At 46.4% G+C, this 26,710-nt stretch overlaps 1 protein-coding gene across 1 annotated transcript in view; it reads left to right on the top strand.

Annotated features, from left to right (window-relative positions):
- The window catches only part of FNDC3B (fibronectin type III domain containing 3B), a 267,953-nt gene that overhangs the window by 65,737 nt on the left and 175,506 nt on the right, over nt 1–26,710 (top strand). The window contains exons 2-3 of the mRNA XM_053390554.1: nt 1,840–1,978; nt 25,364–25,439. Coding sequence (XP_053246529.1) covers nt 1,868–1,978; nt 25,364–25,439 — 187 coding nt within the window. The 5' untranslated portion in view covers nt 1,840–1,867. The remainder of the gene's footprint in view (nt 1–1,839; nt 1,979–25,363; nt 25,440–26,710) is intronic.

Genomic DNA, 26,710 nt, shown 5'->3' on the forward strand with positions numbered 1-26,710 from the left:
GTGTGAAGGCACAATTAACATTGAATTTATAAGACCTGTTCTTGAAAAGTTGCCAGAACTTTTCTTTGATAGTTCCAGAAGTGTTGGCAAGGGTGTCAGCATTTACAGCCTGAGAACACTGCATTGTCTGGTGTCATCCAGGAAGTCTAGCTTTCTAAATATTGGAAATATTTGCCAGAGCATGCTTAAAAGTTCTCTCCTTCCCCACATTCCTTGTGGCTCTGTAAATAATCTATATTGTGCGCCCTCCATTTTTAAGGGTGCACTAAGTTTGAAAAAGAAAGGCTTTTCTAACTCTTCTCTGCTTGAACTGTTATTTGATGATCATCAGTGGTAAATTTGTACTTTGGGAGGGTTAGCTGGCATTTTATTAAATTTTGTTTCTATTATGGTTGAGACATTTGTAAAATCACGTTTGTACTGTGTGCATTTGAAATGTTGCAACCTGTCCGAAACCTTGGGATAGGAGTATGGGTGCAAATTTTTTAATCTAACCCCCTCCTCCGCATGCCTTGCAAATGTTTTTCAAGGCAAGCTGCCATGTCGGAATGCAAAGTATATAAATTATAAAAAGATGGGCAGCAGGTACGTTGACCATACCCTGACCTTGTCTTTGATATCTGAAGACAGTTTCCAGGTATCCCTGCTGAGAGAGGTTGTAGGCTGGTGACAAGGGAGAGGGCCTTCTCAGTGGTTTCCCCCCATACTGACTATGGAATGCTTTCCCCAGCAAAGCCCACCAGACATCAACATTAACTTACAGTGGTACCTCAGGTTAAGAACTTAATTCGTTCTGGAGGTCCGTTTATAACCTGAAACTGTTCTTAACCTGAGGTACCACTTTAGCTAATGGGCCCTCTGTTGCCACCACGCTGCTGCCACCACGTGGTTTCTGTTCTCATCCTGAAGCAAAGTTCTTAACCCGAGGTACTACTTCTGGGTTAGCGCCCTCTGTAACCTGAAGTGTCTGTAACCCGAAGTACTACTGTATTTTTAGTACTGGCTTAAGATCTCTCTGTTCTCCCAGACTTTTGAGAGATTATGATAATCATGTTTAGTGCATCTGTGTGTGAGAGTGTTGGAGGGGGTGGTATTTTATTGTTAAACTTGGTGGTTTGTGTTTAAGTTGCCTAGAAATGTTTTTGAATTGTTGTTGTTATTGTTGTTGTTAATTTTAAGTATTCTATACACACACACACACACGACAGAGAAGCTTTACCTAAGGGATAAGGTGCATGCAACATTTTATGGCATTGTGCTACTATCTTAATAGCCACTCATACGTTAAATTGCATAAAAATGATTAATATAGGATGTTTTTCTGACACAATATCTGCTGAAAGTCGGTTTAAATTGTATGTTTTAATTTAGAAAAAAAATCAGAAACTTGAAAATTCTCCCAAATTACTTTGAAAAGGGCCATAGAAATATATATTTAAAAATGGTGGGTGATTAACAGAGCTATATAGTCCCACCTTCTGCAGCACTGGAATCAGAACACACTGTTCCCCCATCCAATTTGAAATCATTCTGGACCTGTTTTAGCTTTGCAAATGTGCTAGCAGTTTTACATAATGTACTTGTCCGAGAGGCTAAAAGGGTCCTCTGAGACTAGGCTTTGGGTCATTCAGAAGTCTGGGTAGTATCAGGGGGGCAGCATGGGGATGATCAATTCACCTGTTGATTAACTGATGCAGGAAAAACAACAACAAAATCTGCCTACAGATCTTGAAGCTAGTTGCCACGAGTCACAAAATCTTATTGGTACTGAAGTATGAATGGAATTCTCAAATGTTATTACTCAAGAGTTATACATGTGTGTTTTTCTTTGACGTTTAGGAGGCCCGCTGAGGAAAATTCTCCATGAATGTACGTCACAATGATGATGACCGACCAAATCCCACTGGAGTTGCCATCGTTGCTGAATGGGGAGGTAGCTATGATGCCTCACTTAGTCAATGGAGATGGAACTCAGCAGGTCAGTAACGTCTGAAAGTGAGAAGTTGAAGATCCAAATTGACTTATTTTGAATGTGCATGGCTTCAAAGGTTTGAGAGATTCTGCTACACCACACTTACTTTCTCTTTGTCTTATGTGCAGTTCATGCCCATATTAAGAAATAAAACATGCCCTTGTTTTAGTAAGAGACTCAAACATGAACTCTGAGGCCTGTGCATTAAATAATACAGCATATGACTCACTTAAGGTATGCTGCTTTGTCCAGATTACCTTGTGGGTAAGATTACCTTGCGCGGCAGTGGCCTCCTTTGGGGGGAAAGTCGGGATATAGAATTAAGAAATAATAACAAATAACTGTTGTGCTTACTATTTTTGGTTCTTTAATTTATATTGTACTCTGGAATTGCTCAGAATGGCTTGCATGTGCTTTTGAGCAGGTCTCCCATTCAACCAGTTTGCAAGACTCGCATTCAGCAGCAGAACTGGGTCATGATTTCGGATTGTTTTAATGTAGACAATAACATACTCAAATGCTCATAATAACTTTCAGGTAAAGTAGACATTAGCGTGGTGTCGGTAGCGAGCCACAGTAAGTCACACTGTGCGAGTTGGAGCTAACTCTTTATTAGCAAATACATGATTTGCACAAATCTTGGTGGCGTGTTGGGCCTAAATGAGCGCAACAACTCATCTCCAGTAGTTCTTTCCCGCTGAGGCAACTGTTGCCTCCCCAAAGTCCCCTCCACCCCATGGTTTCTCCCTAGCAATTGGAGACTGTGTCTGTGCGCAGCCGACCTCGCCTCTGCCCTTTTCATGCCTCTTCTGGTTCTGGGAGGCCAGAGGGAAGGGGAGCTTGTCGCAGCAGGAGGGGGAGACACCCCTGCCTCTTCACCAGCCTGACACACTTCTTCCTCTTGGCCTCCCTCCCTGCCCTGCTTCAGCCTCTGCCTCTGATTCTGGACTTTTCTCTGCCCCAGGTTCTCCAAGCTGACTAAGTCCTGTTACCCCCTTCACCTTCCAACACCTCCTCTTCCCAGTCTTCTCCCGCTGACCACTCATTGTTGTCTGACCACCACTCTCTGGACTCGGAGCCTTCTTCCCTTGGGGGTTCCCCAGCTGGTTCTCCCCATACACATACAGTGGTACCTCTGGTTACGAACTTAATTCGTTCCGGAGGCCCATTTTTAATTTGAAACTGTTATTAACCTGAGGTACCACTTTAGCTAATGGGGCCTCCCACTGCCGCCACTGCGCAATTTCTGTTCTCATCCTGAAGCAAAGTTCTTAACCCGAGGTACTGGGTTAGCGGAGGTATTTCTGGGTTAGCGGAGTCTGTAACCTGAAGCGTCTGTAACCCAAGGTACCACTGTAATGTGTGGTTTTTTGGGTGGAGGGGCAGGTTCCCATCCAAGCCTGTACCTGTTTTTAGCCAGGTTGCTGCATCACGAACCTTCAGACCATAGAAAGTACATTAGTGTTGCACAGCAGGAGAGAACATTTTAATTTTTCCTGATTTACATGTATAAATGGCCAGTTTTGTGAGTGAGTGAGGGTGGGAAGGCTTAAACACAGCAGGGTTAAAATAGTCATGAGGGTGGATAGAGGCGGCGAAGGGAGAAAATGATCATTATTCTCATTTTGGAACATCTGCATTGCGTGCTTCTCTTTATTCAAGCAGTTTGCCAGTCAGACAATGGCAGATGGTCATTCCTCATTATTCAGAGATGATCAAAGAGGACCCATTCTGTCTTGACGTCAAACTTTGCTTCATAGTCCCTGACTAGAAGACTACCTTGTAACTGTACTGCATAAAGATAAATTAGGAGGGTGAACAGCAGAACCTTCTGCACCAGTGAAACAGGGCCTTAAAAAAAACCTAGTAATCTGTATGTGTTTAAAGAAATCTGGATGGTGTAGAAACAAGATGGTATTAAAATGCATAGGGAAAAACATAAAATAATCAGTTTGTGGGGGATGTTCTTGCAGTAGACTGAGAGGAACATATTTATACAGTGGTACTTTGCTTCCCAAACTTAATCCATTCTGGAAGTCTGTTCCAAAACCAAAGTGTTCTAAAACGAAGGCGTACTTTCCCATAGAAAGTAATGCAAAATGGATTCATCCGTTCCAGACTTTTAAAAACAACCCCTAAAACAGCAATTTAATATGAATTTTACTATCTAACAAAACCATTGATCCATAAAATGAAAGGAATAATCAATGTACTGTAAGGTAAAGGTAAAGGGACCCCTGACCATTAGGTCCAGTCGTGACCGACTCTGGGGTTGCGGCGCTCATCTCGCTTTATTGGCCGAGGGAGCCTGCATACAGCTTCCGGCTCATGTGGCCAGCATGACTAAGCCGCTTCTGGCGAACCAGAGCAGCGCACGGAAATGCCATTTACCTTCCCGCCGGAGTGGTACCTATTTATCTACCTGCACTTTGATGTGCTTTCAAACTGCTAGGTTGGCAGGAGCAGGGACCGAGCAACGGGAGCTCACCCCGTCACGGAGATTCCTTCTGATTGACAGAGAACCTTCTGATTGGCAAGTCCTAGGCTCTGTGGTTTAACTGTACTATAAAATAAATAAGACAGTATTGTAGATGTTAAAAATTTAATTTCCCCCCCTTAAGTGCACTGATGATTGTCATTGTTTAGATGGGGGCTTTTATCCATTTCTGTGGTCACACAATCAATCATCAATCAATCAATCAATCAATCAATCATAGAATCATAGAATTGGAAGAGACCACAAGGGCCATCGAGTCCAACCCCCTGCCAAGCAGGAAACACCACCAGAGCACTCCTGACATATGGTTGTCAAGCCTCTGCTTAAAGACCTCCAAAGAAGGAGACTCCACCACACTCCTTGGCAGCAAATTCCACTGTCGAACAGCTCTTACTGTCAGGAAGTTCTTCCTAATGTTTAGGTGGAATCTTCTTTCTTGTAGTTTGGATCCATTGCTCCGTGTCCGCTTCTCTGGAGCAGCAGAAAACAACCTTTCTCCCTCCTCTATCAGTAGCTGAACTGGGTTTCACATAGTCACAAAAACAAAGTCACAAGCCACAGTCACAAGTCAGTCCCATAGAACGAAGAACAAGTCACAGTCAAATAAATGAAAAAGCCACACAAACAAACAAACAAACAAAAGCAAATACAAAAGTCCCAAATATCTCATCTTTATTGTGTGGGTGCTTGGGACTCAACAGCCAACAGCTAGCCTCTGATTAGCAGCGGGAGACTCTATTTGCAAATGAAACACACTCAGCAGGAAGCGGAACATGTTCTGCTTCCAAGGCAAAGTTCACAAACGGGAACACCTACTTCCGGATTTGCAGTGTTCTATTTCCAAGTTGTTCATAAACTAAGCTGTTCTAAAACCAAGGTACCACTGTGGTTAGAATTACAGTATGGTAGAATTGGAAGGGAAGTCATTTAGGCCAACCCCCCGCACTTCAGGGACGCGGGTGGTGCTGTGGTCTAAACCACTGAACCTCTTGGGCTTGCCGATCAGAAGGTTGTTGGTTCAAATCCCTGTGACGAGGTGAGCTCCCGTTGCTCTGTCCCAGCTTCTGCCAACCTAGCAATTCAAAAGCACACCAGTGCAAGCAGATCAATAGGTACCACTGTGGCAGGAAGCGTTTCCTTGCACTCTGGTTTCCGTCCCGGTGTCCCGGTTTAGTCATGCTGGCCACATGACCCAGAAGGCTGTCTATGGACAAACGCTGGCTTCCTCCGCCTGAAAGCGAGATGAGCGCCACAACCCCATAGTCGCCTTTGACTGGACATCCAGCGGTCTATTAACTTTTACCTTTTACCTTACTTCAGGAATCGCAACTAAAGCACCATCCAACCTCTGCTTAAGAACTTCCAAGGAATTGAAGTCCATCACTTTCTGAGGGAGTCCACCCCACTGTTGGAACAACTCTTACCATCATAAAGTTCTTCCTGAAGCTGTTTTCATACCAGTAGGGCCTCCTCAGGCAGGGGCATTTAGCAGTTCTGCTACTTGTTTTAACTAGAGAGGCCAGCAACCGAACGTGGGACTTTCTTGTATGCAAAGCACATGCTCCACCGCTGAGTCATGGCCCATCATTCTGGTCTCGGTCACTTTGCTCATTTCCTGACCTTCTGCAGCTGCTCATTGCATATGGTCCAGGGCTCTTTCCCCCTTCTCCTAGCATCAGATGGCTTTTCAACAAAGGCAACTTCCTGATTTCTAGTTAAATGGATGTTGCTCCAAACATAATCTAGAGGCTTGCCAATTAAAACAACCCAATACTTGCTCATCAGATGGGGAAATAGCCGAAATTTAAGCTAAGTTATGCAGATAGCGGAGAAGAACATCTTTCCATGCATGCGCTCTCTCTCTCTCTCTCTCTCTCTCTCTCTCTCTCTCTCTCTCTCTCTCACACACACACACACACACACACACGTGTTATTAGTGCTAACCTGCAGTCTGTCCTGTATTGTAAATGGAACAAACTGACTGTTTCTAATGGAGAATACAATGATGAAGCCTAATTCTAACAAGCCTCAGCTGCTGTGCTTGAGATGTTCCCCAGAGCTGAGTCAAACCAGAGGTAATATGGGACAAGATTAAAAACCAAATGTAGTTGATCACAGACATTCAGTACAATTCCATTATAACACAGTACAGTACAGTGGTACCTTGGTACTTGAATGGCTTTGCTCCTGAACAAATTGGCTCCCGAACGCCGCAAACCCGGAAGTAAGTGTTCCGGTTTGCAAATGTTTTCCGGAAGCCAAACGTCCGATGGGGCTTCCACGGTTTCTGGTTGAGTGCAGAAAGCTCCTGCAGCCAATCGGAGACCGCACCTTGGTTTTCGAACAGTTCCGGAGGTCTGAATGGACTCCCAGAATGGATTAAGTTTGAGAACCACCTGTTTTGTACTCAAAACACACCTGCTTAGAAAGGTTCCAAGCTCCCCCTGTTTCAAAGCCCAAGATTTCTGGTTACAGAGTCATGAGTTCAGGTGTTGTCCCTGACATGATTGACAGGTGTGTGTAAGGGAGAAGTGGGATATTGTTTGCTCCCTTGCCATCCATGCATTGGGGGGGACACACATGTCTGAGGAGGGGGGCCTGTTTTATGCACACAGACCCCCCCCCCCCCCGCGATTTATAACTCTGTACAACCAGAGTCCAAATCATGGGGTCACCTACCTGCACAGAACAACTCTGGGCATAGCAGGCTCTGTGGATGAGCCCTCCATAGCGATGGATTAGGAAACTGGAGACCACTCTCTAAATTACATGGAGGGTATAGATCATGGGTAGGCAAACTAAGGCCCAGGGGCCAGATCTGGCCTAGTAATGATGATGATGATGATGATGATGATGATGATGATGATGATGATAATTTATTTTATAACCCTCCCATCTGGCTGGGTCTCCCCAGCCACTCTGGGCAGCTTCCAACAAAGTATTAAAATACAGTGGTCTGTTAAACATTAAAAGCTTCCCTAAACAGGGCTGCCTTCAGGTGTCTTCTTAAATCTGGTAGTTGTTCTTCTCTTTGACATCTGGTGGGAGGGCGTTCCACAGGGCGGTTGCCACTACCGAGAAGGCCCTCCGCCTGGTTCCCTGTAACTTGGCTTCTCGCAGTGAGGGAACCGCCAGAAGGCCCTCGGCGCTGGATCTCAGTGTCCGGGCAGAACGATGGGGCTGGAGAGGCTCCTTCAGGTATACAGGGCCGAGGCCGTTTAGGGCTTTAAAGGTCAGCACCAACACTTTGGTTTTTTTAAAAAAAGATATTTATTAAAGTTTTCAATTTTTTATGCAAACAAAAACAAACAAAAAAGTTAAAAAAACATATAGTTCATAATACATACTTTTCAATAACATATTTCTCTGACCTCCTCATTCCTCCCCTTCTTGTATTCCAATTCAAATTATTTGTTCAGCAAATCCTTAACTTAAAGCATTACAGCTTATAATATCACCTTGTTTTCTATCCAATCCTTTTTTTTCATATTCCTTTATATCATTACAGCTCGAAACCACTCAATTTCAATCCAGCATCATTCAACATTCCTTAATTTTACAATATTTCTGTAGATAGTCCTTAAATTTTTTCCAATCATCTTCTGCCGACTCTTCTCCCTGGTCACGGATTCTGCCAGTCATTTCTGCCAATCCCATACAGTCAATCAGTTTCATCTGCCATTCTTCCAGAGTGGGTAAATCTTGCGTCTTCCAATACTTTGCGATGAGTATTCTTGCTGCTGTTGTAGCATACATAAAAAACGTTCTGTCCTTCTTTGGCACCACTTGGCCGACCATGCCACACTTTGAATTGTGCTTGGAAATGCCTTCTAAGTCCGGCCCGTGGATGGTCCGGGAATCAGTGTGTTTTTACATGAGTAGAATGTGTCCTTTTATTTAAAATGCATCTCTGGGTTATTTGTGGGGCATAGGAATTCATTCATTTTTATTTATTTTTCAAAATATAGTCCAGCCCCCCACAAGGTCTGACCCAGCAGTGGACCCTGCTGAAAAAGTTTATTATTTTCACTTTCTTGAACGCAGTGTGTGGGTTTTTTTGGGGGGGGGGTGTTGCTGGTATGGAGTAACATTCAGCACAGGCTAAAGTTGTTTAGTCCAGAATCTGGTTTACTCACTCATCCGCTGTTTGTGAGAAAGAAACCTCTGGGTTTGATGCTTGGGGAAGATTCAGTGGTTGTTGTTTTAATCCTTTGCCACTTTAAGATATTTGCACAATTGTTGTGAAGTCTGAAGAGGGCTTTCAGCTTTGTGGGTATGTCTCAGGTGAGTATGTTCAAGCGAGCACACTCGAAAAACCCTCTCCAGACTTTCATGCCAATGGTGCAAAAATCTGAAGAGCAGCCTGCACACCTGGGGACAATAAAGGCGGAGCTTGCATGTTTTATAGCTATCAAAGCATTGTTTTCTATTGGCCCAGGAGCTGGCATTTAGGTTTGGTTGTCTTCATTAGCACAGATCACTTTGCTGTGGCCTAACGAACTTGAATGGCTGATCAGGTGCTTAAGGGTTGGCTGTCCTCTGATGGTTGCAACTGCTGGAATGCAATACCCAGTGCAGCATAAGAGAGAGGAACACAGCCAGCTAGGAGGGCATTATTATTATTATTATTATTATTATTATTATTATTAGCAATTTGAACCTGGGCAGGACATGCAGATGGAGATCTGGGAGACAGTAGCTGGCAGAGGAATTGCAGCAGGAAACTTACACATACAACACACTTGAATATTTGTGGCGCACTCACACCTGAAAGCTCTTTCCAGAGTATCAAATGACTCTGTGTAGGTTGAAGTTGTGTGTGTGTCTGTTTCTGGAGCCCATGGCCACGTCATCCTCCCAACTAGTTCATTGCATCCACACTGGAAAACTGCAGAGGTCTTTTAAGGTCTAGCTGGAAGGAAGATAAGCATCCGTACACAATAAGCCTTAATTTCCTTCTGTTGCCGCAGCATTCTTTCCTTAATTTTTAAGTGAACACTCCATCTTTTTGGGCTAATTATAACGTTCAGAAACAATGAATTCCCTTTTAGAAAGAGCGAGAAGGAACAACAACAACAAAAAAACCCCCACACAAAATAACCGCTTCAGCTCGCTATCTCGGAAAGTTAACTTTGAGCCCCAAAGTAGTTCCAGGATGCAAAATATTGTTTTGGAAGACTTGGGAAATAAATCTTCCAAGTGAGCCTGCTTACTACCAAGGCATTCTCGGTCGCTGTGTATAAACAAAAGGGAGCACAATGCGCCCCGACATTATTTGTCCCAGATGGAGTTCTAAACTTGGCTCCTTCTCCCGCACTGATGTCATGGTGTACCAGCAAAACTCCGGAGTTTAGAGACGTGCATTGCATCCATTTTATTCCTGTGTGATTGGTGTGGGAGGGGAAGGCTCGGGGGTGTTGGGTGGAAAATTTGTTTCATGGTTCCCCCCCTTCCTTCCCCCTCCCTTCTCTGTTCTTGTGGAGGATGGTGGTAAGGAATGTGGGGCTCATGCCAAGGAAGAAACAGCATTGAATAGTGGGGTGTTCTTGGTTTTGTTTTCCCCCTCTCTGTGTACCTGTATATAGCTTAAGAGGAACTGAGAAAGGGCTTTCTGGGTAGTTGATGTGTTTGAATAGCAGAGGGGAGGAGCGGGTTGTCAATGCAGAACTTTTACAGCAAGATACAAACATTCTTGCTTTTTTCAGTCTTACTCAGAGCACAGCTTTGTGGGGATTTCACAGTGCAGCAAACCAGAATTCCAGGATGTGAGGAGCCTTGTATTAGGCTGGGCCAGGCCTGTGGGTGGGTTAAGAGAGACCAGGCCCTTCATGTTTCCACACAGGGTCCTCTTCAGCAGCGCTCTTGGAATGGCCGCCGTTTTCTTCCCTTCAAAGCCTCTGCTGCCCAGATCTTAGGCCTGGAGAGCCTCCAGTTCTGGATTCCTGAGGCCAGGTGGCTTGAACAAAGTTGAAACAAGGCTGGCATCCTTGGACCCTGGCCAGGGTCCCAGTGGCCTGACACCATTCACTGCTCTGCTACATTCTTTCGGGAGGGGGAATCCCCCTTCAATGATTTTCTCGCCTAGCTAGGCTAGATCCAGCCACCATTTGAATTTTTGACAGGGCTCCCAATCTGGGATTATTCCAGGGCAATGGAAGGAATTTCCAGTAGTAGTTCGACCCAGTTACCCAGTTCTGCCCAGACTGGGAGAGGTACCTACCAGTGGGCACTTTGCCCACAGCCCCCTCAAAGGGCTGAAGCTGAGCTGAAGCCTGAAATCGCAGCAAGCCGAAAGTCCAGCTCTATTGACCAGGGAGAAGACCAGGGTGCTAATATTTATAGCACACACCCTGCCCCACAGCCCAATAAATGACTTGAAAATATTGGCTTCTGACTCCCACTAGTTACTAGGAACAGCAAAATGCTTTCTTTTTCCTCAACCTTTGGTCTCTGCTGGCTTAGATTTGCAGATTTGTACTTGGATATGCAGATCATCTTAGTTTGGGGTTCAGGAGGTAACTCAAAGACCACCTCTCTCCATATGAACGGACCCGGACCCTGCAATCCTCATCTGAGACCCTTCTTTGTGTGTCTTCTCCATGAGAGGCCCAGAGGGCAGCAACGCAAGAACAGGCCTTCTCTGTGGTGGCTCCCCATTTGTGGAATGCTCTCCTCCGGAAAGCTCGCCTGGCACCTTCATTACATATCTTTAGCGCCAAACACATTCCCCTTCTCCTAGGCCTTTGGATAATGAAACAATCTATGGCAGGGGTTGGCAACCCATGGGGGTTGTTTAACTGGCCCATGGACCCCCGCCGTCCGCTATGGGGAACCCCCGTGCCACCCACTCGGTCGGCTCCGGTGTGCTGCGCTAAACCAGCACAGAGCAGAGCGGAGACCACCTTCCGTGCTACTGGCTGGCTTCCCATTGGCTGCAGGCGCTTCCTGCAGCCAATGGGAAGCTGTGCACGCCTCCTCTGGGCTGGAAGAAGCGCCAGAAATAGCATTTGTGCATGAGCACGCACGCACACTCCGGCCCACTGTGGAATCTGTGGGACTCGTGAACCGGCCCAAGCCACAAAAACTTTGCCACCCCCTGATCTATGGCCTTTCAAGCTGTGGAAGGTATTGCTTTTGTTACATATTATGTTATGTATTTTTATACTGTAAATGGCCCTGGGATCCTCAGATAAAGGGCAGTACAGTGGTACTTTGGGATGCGAAAGGGATCCGTTCTGGAGCCCCGTTCGCATCCTGAACACAACATAAGCCATGTCTGCTCATGCGCAGGTCGCGTTCTGCCGCTTCTGCGCATGCGCATGACATAATTTTGAACGTCTACGCATGCCCGAGCGGCGAAACCCGGAAGTAACGTGCTCCGTTATTTCCGGGTTGCCGCAGAGCGCAACTCGAACACGCTCAACCCAAAGCACATTCAACCCGAGGTATGACTGTATATAAATTTAATAATGAATAAATTTATAAATGAATAAAAGTAAATAACAAGAACCACCCCTTGAACTACCATTTTGTACTGGGTTCTGGTTGTTGGACCTCAGGATTGTGTTAAAAATAACAACAGTGAAACAGGTGCTGTAATCCTGAGGCCCGTCTACATCTGTTTATTGAGCATTTATTTTCAGTCAGTGAGTCAGGCCCCCTCCCCCAAGTGAGCTGTGCTTTGACTCAAGGTGGGTCAAGCAGTGAAATCGCCACCCTTTTAAGAAAACAAGTGCTTTGTGACCCGTCTAGTCCGGCATTCTGTTTCCCGCGGAAGGAAAAGACTTCTTAAATAATGATCAAAACCTGCTGGGATGCTCTGAGCAGAGCATGTTTATAGTTGAAAGTTATAGCTTCCCAGGTGCCTATGGGAAGCCCGCAAGCAGGACTTGAGGGCAAAAGTGACTGGTGTATAGAGCCATTTTCTTCCTTAAAAGAGAAGTTGGCTGGAGGTGAAATAGTAGGAGGTACTTGTAGCAGTTGGGTAGCAGAATGAATTTTCACTCCTGACAAGCTGCATCTACAAATATCCCATCTATTAAAGGCACAGGAGGCCTGGTGATCCTTGCAGTGTATGGTTTAAAGTTTATTAGTGGGTCCCATGTTGCAGGTTGCCGGAGATGAGAGAAGCCAAAGGCCACTGGTTGTAGAAATCTTATCCCACACAACTTGTGCTGCTTTTGCTCCCATGGACTAGCATCGGGCGATACCTGGTTTTCAGCATTGCAATATATATCACCAGCTAAACATCGCAATCGTATCACAAAGTCCGAAATAAGGCTGGAACTATGTAGAGGCAAACAGTAGGGTTGGGTGGTAATCTGGTTTTCAGCTTCATGATATATCACCATAAAGCAGGGGTCAGCAAACTTTTTCAGCAGGGTCCACTGTCCCTCAGACCTTGTGAGGGGCCGGACTATATTTTGAAAAAACCAAAAAATGAATTCCTATGCCCCACAAATAACCCAGAGATGCATTTTAAATAAAAGTACACATTCTACTCATGTAAAAACACCAGGCAGGCCCCGCAAATAACCCAGAGATGTGTTTTAAATAAAAGGACACATTCTACTCATGTAAAAACATGCTGATTCCCGGACCGTTTGCAGGCCGGATTGAGAAGGCGATTGGGCCGGATCCGGCCCCCGGGCCTTAGTTTGCCTACTCATGCAATAAAGCATCGTGATATACCACGACGTCTGAAATATGGATGGAACCGGCTTTCAACTTCCAGCCCTTTTTTTATGTCTATATTTTAGTTTATTGCCTCAGTGAGGAGCCGTATTTGGGTGGCTGATCTTACAGATATTTTGTGTGCTCTTTAATGTTTGATTATTTTTAGCTGAATGATAACCCGTGGTTATGAGGTCATACAACACCGCTGGGATTAAAGTAAACGAGATAAGAGTAGACCACCCACAATAGGCCACCCACAGTGGCAGAGATTGGATGTAGCATGCCCCCAAAACCTCACCAGTTAGCAATCAATGTCTGCAGTAATGGGGGGAGAGGAGGCTCCCCTGCCCCGCCAGGTCATCTCACCACCAAAAAATATTGGAACAGGAAGCCAAGTCCTGCCACCTGTGTTGGAGAAGGTCTGGTCTGAGACAGAACCACGCTTGCCATGGAAGTCTAAGCTGCCCCAGGCAAGATGGCTTCTGCATGGATTTATAAAATGCCAACTTAGAGAGGTAAACTAACAGAATCCTAATCCTGTTTTTGAGAGCCAGACAATAGTCGCAGATACTTGAAACTGGCACATTGCTAAATGGGAGTACCTTGACAGGAGGATAGAATTCTTCTTGCCTACAATGCCAAGTTGGGCCTTGCCAAACGTAATGATATATGGAAGGTTTTTTGTTTTTGTTTTTGGCGTGTTTCTTCTTGTTTAAACATGACAGTTCCTGTGTTCTGGGTTTGCCTTTTCCTAGTGTTTTCCAAGAAGCGGAACCTGCCCACCAAGTTCTATGGGCCTCAGCAAAACGGACTGTTGGGGAGATGCACAAATCTTTTATCCCTGTGCAGCCAAGAGGCAGGAATCGCTAGGAACTTGATGCAGCCTTTTGTTGCTCATTCCAGCGATGCACTTGAACCGGACCCTCATACCTTCCCCTGCATGTCACTACCAGTTAATCCTGTGGGAATGTGGTTGCAGTGCAGCAACATCTTCTTCCACCTGTCCATGGCCCAGTCTCTGCTGAAAGAGAGACGTGTGTGTGTGTGTGTGTGTGTGTGTAGAGGCTGCATTTTATCCTCATGCAGAGCACACATATGCACTGCCCTCCTTTGAGGCCCTGCAATAGGCAGCCTTCTTTTCTTGACTTCACCCTGTTTTCACTTCTAAGCTTTTTGAGTACCGTATTTTTCCATGTATAAGATGAGGTGTCCCCCCCCCATTTTTTAAGTTTAAAAATGTGGGTCGTCTTAGAGCAGTTAAATATATAAATAAATACGGTACTTGCCGCCATACGTGCTCTGGCAGTTGAAGCTCCTCACAGTGTTGAGCCGCAGGGCCTCCGTATTCTGCTTACCTCCTCCCACTCAGCCAGGAGGGAGGCTGAAGGCGGTCCGTTTGTGCCGTACTGAGTCTGGGTGGTGGCTCCGTGCGATCGGCACCGGGCCGCTCCAGTTGGCTGTGGCGATCGAAGATACCTAACCCCTCCGCGCCTTTCCCTCGGGGCCTCCTTAGTCAGCGTTGGTCCGGCAGGTGAGCTGTTTTCGTCAACAATTCAGCTCAGTCTCCCCCATTTTCTTAATTTGGAGTCCCCAAAAATAGGGATTGTCCTATACCTGGGGGCATCCAATACACTGAAAAATACGTTGTGTGTATGAACCCTGGTACACGGGGACTTTGAAGCTGTGGATTTAATAACTCCCCCTGCGCAATGTGACCATGTCCTCCCAGGTTCCTGCGCATAAGCTTTGCATTGTTGCTACATTCCTTCTCTTCTACCTAACAAGCGTGAACTGGAAGTAGTAGGGAAGTGTTAAAAAGAAAAGTCACCTAGCAGTCTCCCGTATGCTTTTCTTCGTTCCTACCTTCCTGCTGAAGCAGCCTTGTTGGAGCTACCTGGGCAACAAGCCACAGTGGACTTAGTTGTGTTGGCCGGGTGTCGCAGCAGCAGCTGGGAAACCTGGAGCTGCCATGGAACGTTGTGGAGGAAAGGAGAAACATCTAGTCCAGCCCCTGCAATGTGGGAATCTCAGCTAAAGCATCCTTGACACATGGCCATCCAACCTCTGCTTAGAAACCTCCAAGGAAGGAGAGTCCAAAACCTCCCGATGGAGTCTTACAGTCAGAAAGTTCTTCCTGATGTTTAGTTGGAGTCTCCTTGCTTGTAACTTGAAGCCATTGGTTCAAGTCCTACCATCCAGAGCAAGAGAAAAAGCAAGCTTGCTCCTCCCTGCACATGAGAGATATTTGAGGATGGCTATCCTATCTCCTGTTGTCTTTGTCCATGGAGTTTTATAGGCAGGGATACTGGAGTGGCTTGCCAGTTACTGCTTCTTATGGAAGTGAGAGCTGGACCATAAAGAAGGCTGATCGCCGAAGAATTGATGCTTTTGAATTATGGTCCTGGAGGAGACTTTTGAGAGTCCCATGGACTGCAAGAAGATCAAACCGATCCATTCTTAAGGTAATCAGCCCTGAGTGCTCACTGGAAGGAGAGATCCTGAAGCTGAGGCTCCAAGACTTGCCACCTCATGAGAAGAGAAGACTCCCTGGAAAAGACCCTGATGTTGGGAAAGATGGAGGGCACAAGGAGAAGGGGACGACAGAGGACGAGATGGTTGGACAGTGTTCTCGAAGCTACCAGCATGAGTTTGACCAAACTGCGGTTGGCAGTGGAAGACAGGAGTGCCTGGCGTGCTCTGGTCCATGGGGTCACGAAGAGTCGGACACAACTAAATGACTAAACAACAACAAAATCCTATCTCCTCTCAGTCTCCTCTTTTCCAGGTTTGCTTTGGGAGTGGTGTTTTTGTCTGGGAACGATAAATTTAAGCCCGCCAGATCAGAGCAGCAGTATACAGAGAGGTTACTGGCTGAATCCAGAGGCTTGCACTACCAGAACTCAGTAGCCACAACTCGAGTCTGGTGGGAACTGAAAAGCTATGGTTTAGGTGTGCATCATCTCAAGAGCATGACTTGCTGGTTAACCTGTAGTCAGCAATACACGGCAAGAGATTTAAGTGAGGTCTCTTCCTTGTCAGATTAGTCTTCTAGCCTTCCTTTCACAGGAAGCAGTGGAAAAACCACACAGTTGGGACTGTGGTCGGCTGATTATAGCGTTGGAGCAAAATCGCGTTCCATTTTTCCGTTCAAAAATGGCTGCTTTAGCTTTTGGGAATACTGCAGTTTCATGACAGAACAGCAGAGTTTTCATGTGATCGGGGTGGGGGAGAAGAGAATGCCTCCAAAGGAAATCTGAAGGCATAAATCTTTTTCCTTTTCTTTTTTGCTTCTGAACTCCTTTTGTGTTTAATAGAATGTTGCAATTCTAAAGTGGGGAATTGGAATGGCTGTCTCAGTGGCAGCACCGCCACAAAAATGAAAGAGGGTAAACTTTGCCAGAAACTTGCTTCATGAGCTGCCGTGGTTTTTGGAAATGGCTGCTTGGAAAAACTTGCATCTGGTATCTCCCAGCTGCTGTGTGATGTGTTGGAAATAGCATGAAACCTTCATAATTGGATGCTTAGGAGCTAATTTGTAGGAGCTGACATCCCTTTGGCCCCCAAAATAAAATATTCAAGGTACCCATGCCCTACCCACGAAGTTGATGGGCATTGCCATTCAAATGATGTGTGTGTGCTGCATCTTGTGATTGATTATGTGGGGGCAAGGCTTACCTGTCCATCCATCGTCCCCTTCCCCCTATAGTTTATTCAAGTTGAGACCCTTGTCTGGAGGTTTGTCCCATTCCCATGAAATCCATTCTGAATTTATTTGTTCAACCCATTTGGCAAAAGGGGATGCAAATAGGCTTAGAACATGCTCCGTGAGCATGGGCCATGTTGCGTCAGGGTGCCTCTGGGTTACCCTATCTGGCAGTGGGGCAAATCTGTTGATTGTTCTGTGCAAACAAGAAACACGGCAGCAGATGTGCATCTCGGTTTCTTGGTAGGCTTCTGTATCTGAAAAAACCTATCCAAGAGCATTTAATCCTATGGTAAACAGGAGCAGGAATGAAACGGCTTTTGTCTTGACTTGCTTAGATGCGATTTGTTGAGCGAAAAACATTCACACCCTTGTGCACAATAAACGAGGGAGCACAGACCCTGTTAGGTTAGAAGAATGTTGGGATCATATCTTTGTGAGGATGGTTCTCTTAAAAAAATAAAATTCTCCTTTTTTGCCAAATGAAACTATGATTCTACTGTAATAATCAAGCAGTGACATGTCTGTTAATGGACTATTTCAAGCCACAGATGGAAGGATAGGATATTTGAAAATTTTCTCCGTATTAGCCACGCATATGCAATCTAGCTGCATGTCGGAAAAGATTCTAGCATAACCTTTCCCCCAGAATACTAACTTTGAAGGTGCAAAGAGTTCTCTCTCTTTTAAAAATAGAGAAGTTACTCAAATATTCAGTCCTCTTCCCCCACAGTTTGAAGTACCGTATTTTTCATCCCATAGGACGCTCCGTCCCATAGGACGCACCTAGGTTTTTTTGGGGGGGGGGATTTTTTTGCCTTTATTCCCCCCCCCCCCAAAACCAGGTCGGGGAAACCAAACCAGGTCGGGGAACAGCGGTATGGCGGCGCTCCGCCTCCCCGCTGTCCCCCGAGCTTGTGGGGCTGGCCGATGTCTGCCCGAAGCGCGGGGCGCTCTGCTTCAGTGCGCCCCACGCTCCGTGCAGCAGGCTGCTATCCGCAGCCTAGGGAGCCCTGTGGGAACTCCCTCAGGGCTCCCCAGGCTGCGGATGTCTGCCCGGCGCGCTGGCGCTCTGCTTCAGGGCGTCCCGCGCGCCAGGCAGCAGGCTGCTATCCGCAGCCTAGGGAGCCCTGCGGGAACTCTCGCGGGCTCCCCAGGCTTGCTGATAGCTTCCTGAAGCCTGGAGAGCGAGAGGGGTCGGTCAGCGAAAGCCTGTATTCACCCCATAGGACGCACACAGATTTCCCCTTCATTTTTGGAGGGCAAAAAGTGCGTCCTATAGAGCGAAAAATACGGTAGTATGGTCCAATTAGGACTTCTGCTCTTGCTCTCTTCGTTACCAGGTTGAACATACCCCCAACTCACTCAAACATTCCTCATATGGTTTAGTTTCCAGACCCTTGATCATCTTGGTCGCCCTCCTCTGCACACATTCCAGGTTGTCAACATCCTTCTTAAATTGTGGCGTCCAGGATTGGACACAGTATTCCAGGTGTGGTCTGACCAAGGCAGAATAGAGTGATACTATTACTTCCCTTGATCTGGATACTATACTTCTGCAGCCTAGAGTGGCATTTGGTTGTATCCAACCAAGTCCTACTTTAGCTTTTTTTTTTTATGCCGCATCCCACTGTTGACTTGTGTTAAGCTTGTGGTCTGTTAAGACCCCTAGATCCTTTTCACATGTACTACTGGCAATCCAAGTGTTCCCCATCTTATATTTGTGCAGCTGGTTCTTACTGCCTAAGTGTATTAGAACCTTACAATTGCCTCTGTTGAAATCCATTTTGTTAGTTTTCCCCAATTCTCCACTCTGCTACGGTCATCTCAAGTTCCAACTCTGTCTTCAGATACTGTACTTCAACCACCAGTCAAGGACAATGCTCCTGGCTCCTCAGTGCCACCACTTCAGGTGGTTGGAGGAGGTATTGCAGCCTCGGTCCAGTATATCTGAAGGAGCGTCTCCACCTCCATTGTTCTGCCCGCACTGAGGTCCAGTGCCGAGGGCCTTCTGGCGGTTCCCTCACTGCGAGAAGCCAAGTTAGAGGGAACCAGGCGGAGGGCCTTCTCAGTAGTGGCACCCGCCCTGTGGAACGCCCTCCCACTAGATGTCAAAGTGAAAAACAACTACCAGACTTTTAGAAGACATCTGAAGGCAGCCCTGTTTAGGGAAGCTTTAATGTTTAATAGACTATTGTATTTTAATATTATGTTCGAAGCTGCCCAGAGTGGCTGGGGAAACCCAGCCAGATAGGTGGGGTATAAATTGTTGTTGTTGTTGTTGTTGTTGTTGTTGTTGTTGTTGTTGTTGTCGTCGTCGTCGTCGTCGTCGTCGTCGTCGTCGTCATCATCATCATCATCAACTAGTTTTATAAAACTGTTTGAGCCACACTCCTCAGCTGGAGCAGTTGTCCATTCCTCCCTGATGGTTTTGAGCTCTGAGGACAGACAGACTGTATAAACAGTGTTCTTCACTACAGTGGTGAAATGGAGCGATTGGAATTCTGAACACCAGCACTGCACACTGCAACATTTTATTCCATGTCACCTGGTAATAATAATAATAATAATAATAATAATAATAATATTCTATTACGAAAAGGCTTAAGTGTAATAGAATCTGCCAGCATCTTAGACTCCTTACATCGGAACCGCTTGATGCGAAAACACATTACTGTCGCCTCAGTGCTGGTTGTCAGGGAAGTGTCATAAGACTCTCTCCTCCCCAACTGTTAGATTGCAGTGGAGGAATGGAATCAGCAAAGGTCTTCTCCCTGACCTCAGTAAAACAAATAAGCTGTCTTTTCTTGATGGAACCTAGCTGGCATTGCATCGCAGGGACGACTGGAGACTTGCGAAGGATGACAATGATTTGTGCGCGCGCACACCTTTGTGTGAGAAACTGCTAGAAGTGGAGACTGAGCATTAGGATGCTGGAGCTGGTCTTGAGGTGGCTCGCTAAATTACTGCCTGGTTGCCATGGCGACTCAGCAGGCCCGAATCGCACAAGAAGTAGAAAAGCTTTTCAAAGGACGTGGAAGGCCTTTTCTTCTTTTTCTTCTTCTCGGACTGCTCCATTTGCACCCGGCCAGTTTCTGCGACTTCCAAGGACGGCAGTAGGTGAGAGCGCTCCTGAGCATGTGCAGAATGCAATTCCTTCACCATTGAAGGGCGGAGGAGGAAAACGCTTCTGGGTGACATGGTTTGAACCGGCACATCGAATGCCGAATGGGAAGGTCTTGGGCGGTTGAGGTTTCCTTTCTGGAGAACAGAGCCCTGGCCTTCACATCTAAAAAGTCCTGTGGCTTGAAAGTTACTGAAATGCTATACAACTTAAAAATAACATTCGTGTCTTTAAGGAGCGACATGTGTTTTGATCTCCCCGGCTCCCTCGCTTTGTTTTGAATGGTATGCTTTATTTTGATGAAGCTATGACCCTTGTGAATAATGCATAGAAGTTTGGAGGCTGGGAGGCAGATGTCTTTCACTGCTGATGGAGCCGAGGTCACAGATGGACTGGCCTGGCTTTTGTCGGTTTATTTTTATCTCTTCTGGGACTCTGATTGTGGTGTCTTTGCTGTCCCTGTCTGCCCTGATCAGTGTCTTTAAGAAAGGCTTGTTGCAAACCTCGCATAATGGGCCACGTTTCCATTTCCTCTCCCTCCCTCCCTTTCTAGAACTTATAATTTTAACACTGACGGTGGGTTCATGCAGAAATCACTGCCCCCCAACAAAGAAAGCTTAGAGGTGCAATTCTGTAATTTCTTAACGTGCACCCTTAACGATCGCGCCGCTCTTAATTTCTAAACATCTTCTTGATGTTCTGAAAGGGGGCCTTTTGCCTTTATTATCAGTGGAAAGATCATCAGGCTTAGCGCTAAACATAGCATGGTACCTTGCAGTAATGCCATAGTCTCAGAAGGACTTCAGGAATTTTGAGGGGAGGGGCCGGCGCTCTCTCTCAGTCTTGAGCACCGTGGAACCAACGTGGCAGAAAGAATTTTGTGTGCCTTGAGCTGAAGATCAGAAACGAGGGCTGTCTGGGAATCAGGCCTGGAGGCGGCTCAAAACCATTGATGGGTTTCCTGTATCAAGGCCTTGGAAACCGCTGTACCTTTTTGCGAAGATGCTGGAACTAAAAGGCTATTGGAGATGCCTGACTGCTGCCAAAAACAGCAGTCCTGTGCCATTGGTCTCTCTGTCTGCTAATGTTGCTGCGAACGGCTGTTCCTACACACCACCCATTCATGCAGCTAAGTGACAAAATGCTCTGTGTGATGTCACTGCAGTTTGGACTTCCCTCAGCTGCACTTTAATTGGTTGCTTCATAGAATTGTACGGGATGCGGGTGGCACTGTGGGTTAAACCACAGAGCCTAGGACTTGCCGATCAGAAGGTTGGCGGGTCGAATCCCTGTGATGGGGTGAGCTCCCGTTGCTCGGTCCCTGCTCCTGCCAGCCTAGCAGTTCAAAAGCACGTCAAAGTGCAAGTAGATAAATCGGTACCACTCCGGCAGGAAGGTAAACAGCATTTCCGTGAGGTGCTCTGGTTTGCCAGAAGCGGCTTAGTCATGCTGGCCACATGACCCGGAAGCTGTACGCCGGTTCCCTCGGCCAATAAAGCGAGATGAGTACTGCAACCCCAGAGTCGGTCACGACTGGACCTAATGGTCAGGGGTCCCTTTACTTTTCTTTTACATAGAATTGTAGAATTGGAAACAATGAGAAAGGTCATCTAGTGCCCTAGAGTTTTTTGGGTTGTGTTGTGGGGAGGAGAACGTAAAAGTCTTCCTCTGTCCCCAGGTGCCACTAATTCACCTTGGGGGCTTGAAAATGGCAAGGACAACTGGAGGGCGATACAGGAGGTGTGCTTGTTTTTCATGCAGAAACCTGGCTCACTCTTGTGGGATTGCTGTCCGGTTTGCCCATTTAGCGCAGATGGCCCATTTCTCCATTACTGCAACCGTGTCCCCATTGCCTGCAACTGAATCTTTTAACTAGAAATGCAGGGAACTGAACCTGGTGCTTTTTGCATACTTATCTATAGTATTAATGCTTTGCTTCGCACACCTCCATAGAAGTGAATGGCAACCATGTTGGTTTGCAAAAGGGGAACGAGGTAGATGAGTGCATTTTGCAGATTCCACAGGACAGAAGCTCAGCCTGTGTCATGGACTGGCTGGATGTAGAGGAGTGGGAAGGGGGCAGCAGCTGGGAAGGGAAGCAGCTTCCCAAGGGAAAGGCTCAGAGCCAGGAAATTGATGGTGGGAAGGCCATGAGTGGTAAGAGGGAGAAGAGGCAGACTGGGAGGAGAAGGAGGTGTCAGAAGCCGAATAGGTAACAGGGTTTAGTGAGCAGGAAGAGGCTGGGGCAGAGAGCAGTCAAGAATCAGAGGCAGTAGCAGAGGGGGCCCAAGCGACAGAGATGAGGCAGGCGGCTGAAGAAGCCAGGGGGTCTCTCCCTCCTGCTGCGACCCGCTCCCCTCCCCCTGGTCTCCCAGAACACGAAGAGGAATGAAGAGGGTGGAGCAAAGAGAGACAAGACGAAGGAGCCTCAGGTTGCTGGGGATGGAGCCTTAGCCCCACTGCAAAGAGTTGCTGTGATCACTAGGCCTGAGCTGCTTTGGTTTCTTTAAGTAAAGAGTTAGCTTCACCAACATTGGGTGTGTTATGGGGTAACGTTGAACTGGCTTGCAGAAGCTAATTGTGCCCCCAGATTTTGTGATGCACCCCCCTTTTTCAAGTGCCCACATTCTGTTATCTGACCCTTCACCTCTGCAGGATCATTTGCTTCGGACTCTGTAAACTTTTGTGCCATTAGGATATGACCCTTTCAGACACTGGTGACTAAAATAAACCTAGACAGCCTCACGCTGCGCTCAGGATACTGCTGCTTGCTAAGATGTGCAATGTAAACAGTAGCTATAGATAGCTCTTTCCTCCTTGTTTGTGCTTGGAAGCCCTTAATACAGGAAGATGCCACGTCTTTTGAAAACGGCTTTTCATGTCAGATGTTCTTGTGTGCAATGAAAAGGGCGACAGCTGTGACTTGGGTGGTGGTGGAGGTAAGCCTTTCTAGCATTGCCATGTCAGAAAGCAGTGGACACGGAATGGATTCCCGCCCCCGCCCCACACAACGTTTTTAAAAAATCAGATTAAATAAAGAGAATAAAAACTTACGCATGCATTAGCTTAGCATGACTATAACTCAACAAATGCTGTAGCGTGTTATCTTTGGAAGCTTTCAGTCTAGGTTAACTGAGAGGAGATCATGTTTGCAGTCTCTGAGAGCAATAATCATGTTCTATTCCACTGAAGCAAAACTAACAGTGTTCCACGTTTTTAGTCATTCTAATCATTTTTCCAAATCTGCGTTTAATGGGCCTGGGGCAACAACATGCGCCCTGCCTCTTTCACACACCAGTTTTGTGTGCTGACATCTTGTAGTGACTACATAACCAAGCATTATGAAACAGGTTAATGCACGCTAAGGAGATAGTGCGCCCCACTAAATCTTGCAAATAATTGCTCGTATATGGGGGGGAAAGAGAGAGAAAGATTTGGGGTGTTTTATGACGCATAAAATTGACTCTGGATGTGCTAAGTGTGGTCGGGGTGTGCTCCCAGGCACCTGCACACCGCCCATTGGCAATCTTCCCTTGTGTTCATCGAATTACAAGATTACTAATAAGTGGTACTGGGAGGGATGAGCTTGCACGAGATCACCCTTCCACGCACAGGGAAAATTGCAGGTTGTGGTTTGCGATGATGGAAGCGGAGGCGCGATCTCTGTTACGACGCTCGTGCAAGCAGGCCATTTGTGTGAGCAGTAATAGCTGTGCAAAAATACATCCTGCAGCAGTTCCCACCCCACCCCCACTCCCGATAGCATACTGTTGCATGTATGTGCAATAGTGACATCTAAGAGCATTGCTCTCTACAAAATGTTAGAGGGCAGTCCCCTGCCCTGAAGACCTGGCAGTCTAGAATTGGACACAGGTGAGACTGTGAAAGGAGAGAGGAGGAAGATGATAGCAAGACAGAACAGGGGTGGAGTGTGCATTTATTTAGTTAGGTATACAGTCATACTTCGGGTTACAGACACTTCAGGTTGCACGTTTTTGGGTTATGGACATGTTGAAAACTGGATGTACCGGAACCGGTTACTTCCGGGTTTTGGCGCTCGCGCATGCGCAAATGCACCAGATTGCATTTTATGCATGCGCAGATGCGGTGCTGCAGGTTGCGGATGCTGCGGGTTGCAAACGTGCCTCCCTCACGGATCACGTTCGCAACTCGAGCGTCCATGGTACCTTCCTTTCTATGGCCTTTCTGGCCTAAGGGATTGTGCCAAAGGTGTTATGCTGCTAGAGGAGGGACGGTTGCAGGGCAGGGATGTAACAGGATACAGGGGGAAAGTAAAGAAATGGGCGGGGGAAAGGTTACAGAGGCTGTTAAGATATGGATGAGGAGTATTTGCCGATCCAGGAACAGACAAAAAGCCAGTGTTGGGATTAAAGGAGCAATATTGCTGGGGTCTGGTCCTTAATAAAATTTCTCTCCATTTCCCAGTCTTTCTTCACACTATTACTTGTTACAGTGGTGCCTCGCAAGACGAAATTAATCCGTTCCGCGAGTCTCTTCGTCTTGCGGTTTTTTCGTCTTGCGAAGCACGGCTATTAGCGACTATTAGCGGCTCTTAGCGACTATTAGCGGCTCTTAGCGACTTAGCGGCTATTAACGGCTTAGCGGCTTTAAGAAAAAGGAAACAAACTCGCAAGAACTCGCAAGACGTTTCGTCTTGCGAAGCAAGCCCATAGGGAAATTCGTCTTGCGGAACGACTCAAAAAACGGAAAACCCTTTCGTCTAGCGAGTTTTTCATCTTGCGAGGCATTCGTCTTGCGGGGCACCACTGTATTACCATAGTACCATTGCTTCCCTGGCTTGTTTTCTGCTTAGCATCAGTTTAAAAAAATATGTCCCTCCCCCCTTCAACTGTTTGGTCTTGGCTTGCCTTATTGCAGATTTATATTTTGGCTTGACGGAACATGTGCGTTTTTCTTTCAGGCGATACTTTTGTATTCTAACATCTTCTATTCTGTTGTTAGCCACGCTGGCTTTCTTTTGTATCCAATATTGTTATGTCATGTATTTCTGTGTTTTTATATTGTAACCCTCCCTGTGATCCTCGGATGAAGGGCAATATAGAAATTTAATAAAAAATAAATAATTCCAGGACTTCTCTAGTTTAACTTTCCCTAAGCTGTTGGCCTCCGAAATGTTTTGGGCTACAGGTCCCTTCATCCCAGGTCATCGGCCATGTTGACTGGGGCTGATGGGATTTGGAGTCTCAACAACATATTGAGGGTTTCAGGTTGGGAAACGATGATTTAGTTAAGTCCCACAGTCCTCCCCCCTCAAATATCTTGTTTCATGCCTATGTTCTGGAAAGAATACATACAATTCATGGATATGTTCTTTATAAGATTCTGACATCAGGTTCTTTATTTTGGCAGGTCATTTTTGTCCAAGTTAATCCAGGTGAAACTTTTACAATAAGGGGAGAAGATGGGACTCTTCAGTGCATTCAAGGTAAGGAAGCCTTTATTAAGAGAACATTCCTGTTTTATGTGGAAAGCACATGTCTGCCCAATTAATATCCTTGGCTGATCACCCGTGGATCCATTGCTTTCACTCTGTCCTTTCACCAACGAAAATTAAGCATTGTTCACGAAGGTGCATCTGACAGCCTTAAATATTTTCAGTTTGCCAAACTTTTAGAGGAAGCGTGGATGATTTGCAGTTCGGCTTCGCAGCCCTCGAAGACGCTATTTTATTTGGAGCTGGACCACTGCTCCATAAGAGAGTCCCTTAGGCAGGTGCATGAACTTCAAGAAGGTCCTGTTGCCTTTGGCATGGTGGCTGGACTTCTTGGGGCTAGCCCAGAAGCTGCAGAAGGTGCAAGATATGGATGGTCAACTGCTCACTGGGATGGACTAACCCCATGATATTACACCAGCGCTGAAAGAATTGCATGGGATACCAGTTAGCTACTGGGCTGGTACTGGTGCTCCAAGGGCTATGCAGCTTGGGACCAGGATGCCTTAAAAATTCATCCATCCTCTAGGTTCCCAACTAATCACTGTGTTTTGCAGGAGAGGGCATCCTGCAGATGCCATCCTATCAGGAAGTCTACTTAGCACAACATCAGATTTGGGCCTTTAGTTGGGGTTGCACCAACCTACCTTTAGAACTCCTGCCCTCCGCACTGCATACCAGACATGCTCCTTCTATGAGAGCCAGTGTGGTGTAGTGGTTAAGAGTGGTGGACTTGTAATCTGGTGAACAGGGTTCGATTCCCCGCTCCTCCACATGCAGTTGCTGGGTGACCTTGGGCCAGTCATACTTCTCAGAAGTCTCTCAGCCTCACTCACCTCACAGAGTGTTTGTTGAAGGGAAAGGAGAATGTTAGCTGCTTTGAGACTCCTTAGGGTAGTGATAAAGCGGGATATCAAATCCAAACTCTTCTTCTTCTTCTTCTTCTTCTTCTTCTTCTTCTTCTTCTTCTTCTTCTCTGCTGTCTTTTTGGAGTCTGCTACATGCATTCCTCCTTCAGCGAGTCTTCCAAAATCTGTACCTCACTCAATAGCTGCCTTGGTTTTGAATTGATTTTGTGCTGTTCACCTGTTTTTTGTATATGTAACTGTTTTATATATGCTGCATCGCAAATCCCTTTGAGGTGCCTTGTGGGAAGATATTCATAAACGAAACAACAGTAATGGGAACATCTTGAGGGACTAATGTTCCCCAGCTCCTGTTCTTCTCCATTTGGGCAGACGTTGGGGGTCTTTGAGCAGAGTGTG

The sequence above is a fragment of the Podarcis raffonei genome, chromosome 5, assembly GCF_027172205.1.
Source record: "Podarcis raffonei isolate rPodRaf1 chromosome 5, rPodRaf1.pri, whole genome shotgun sequence".
Classification (NCBI taxonomy): Eukaryota; Metazoa; Chordata; class Lepidosauria; order Squamata; family Lacertidae; genus Podarcis; species Podarcis raffonei.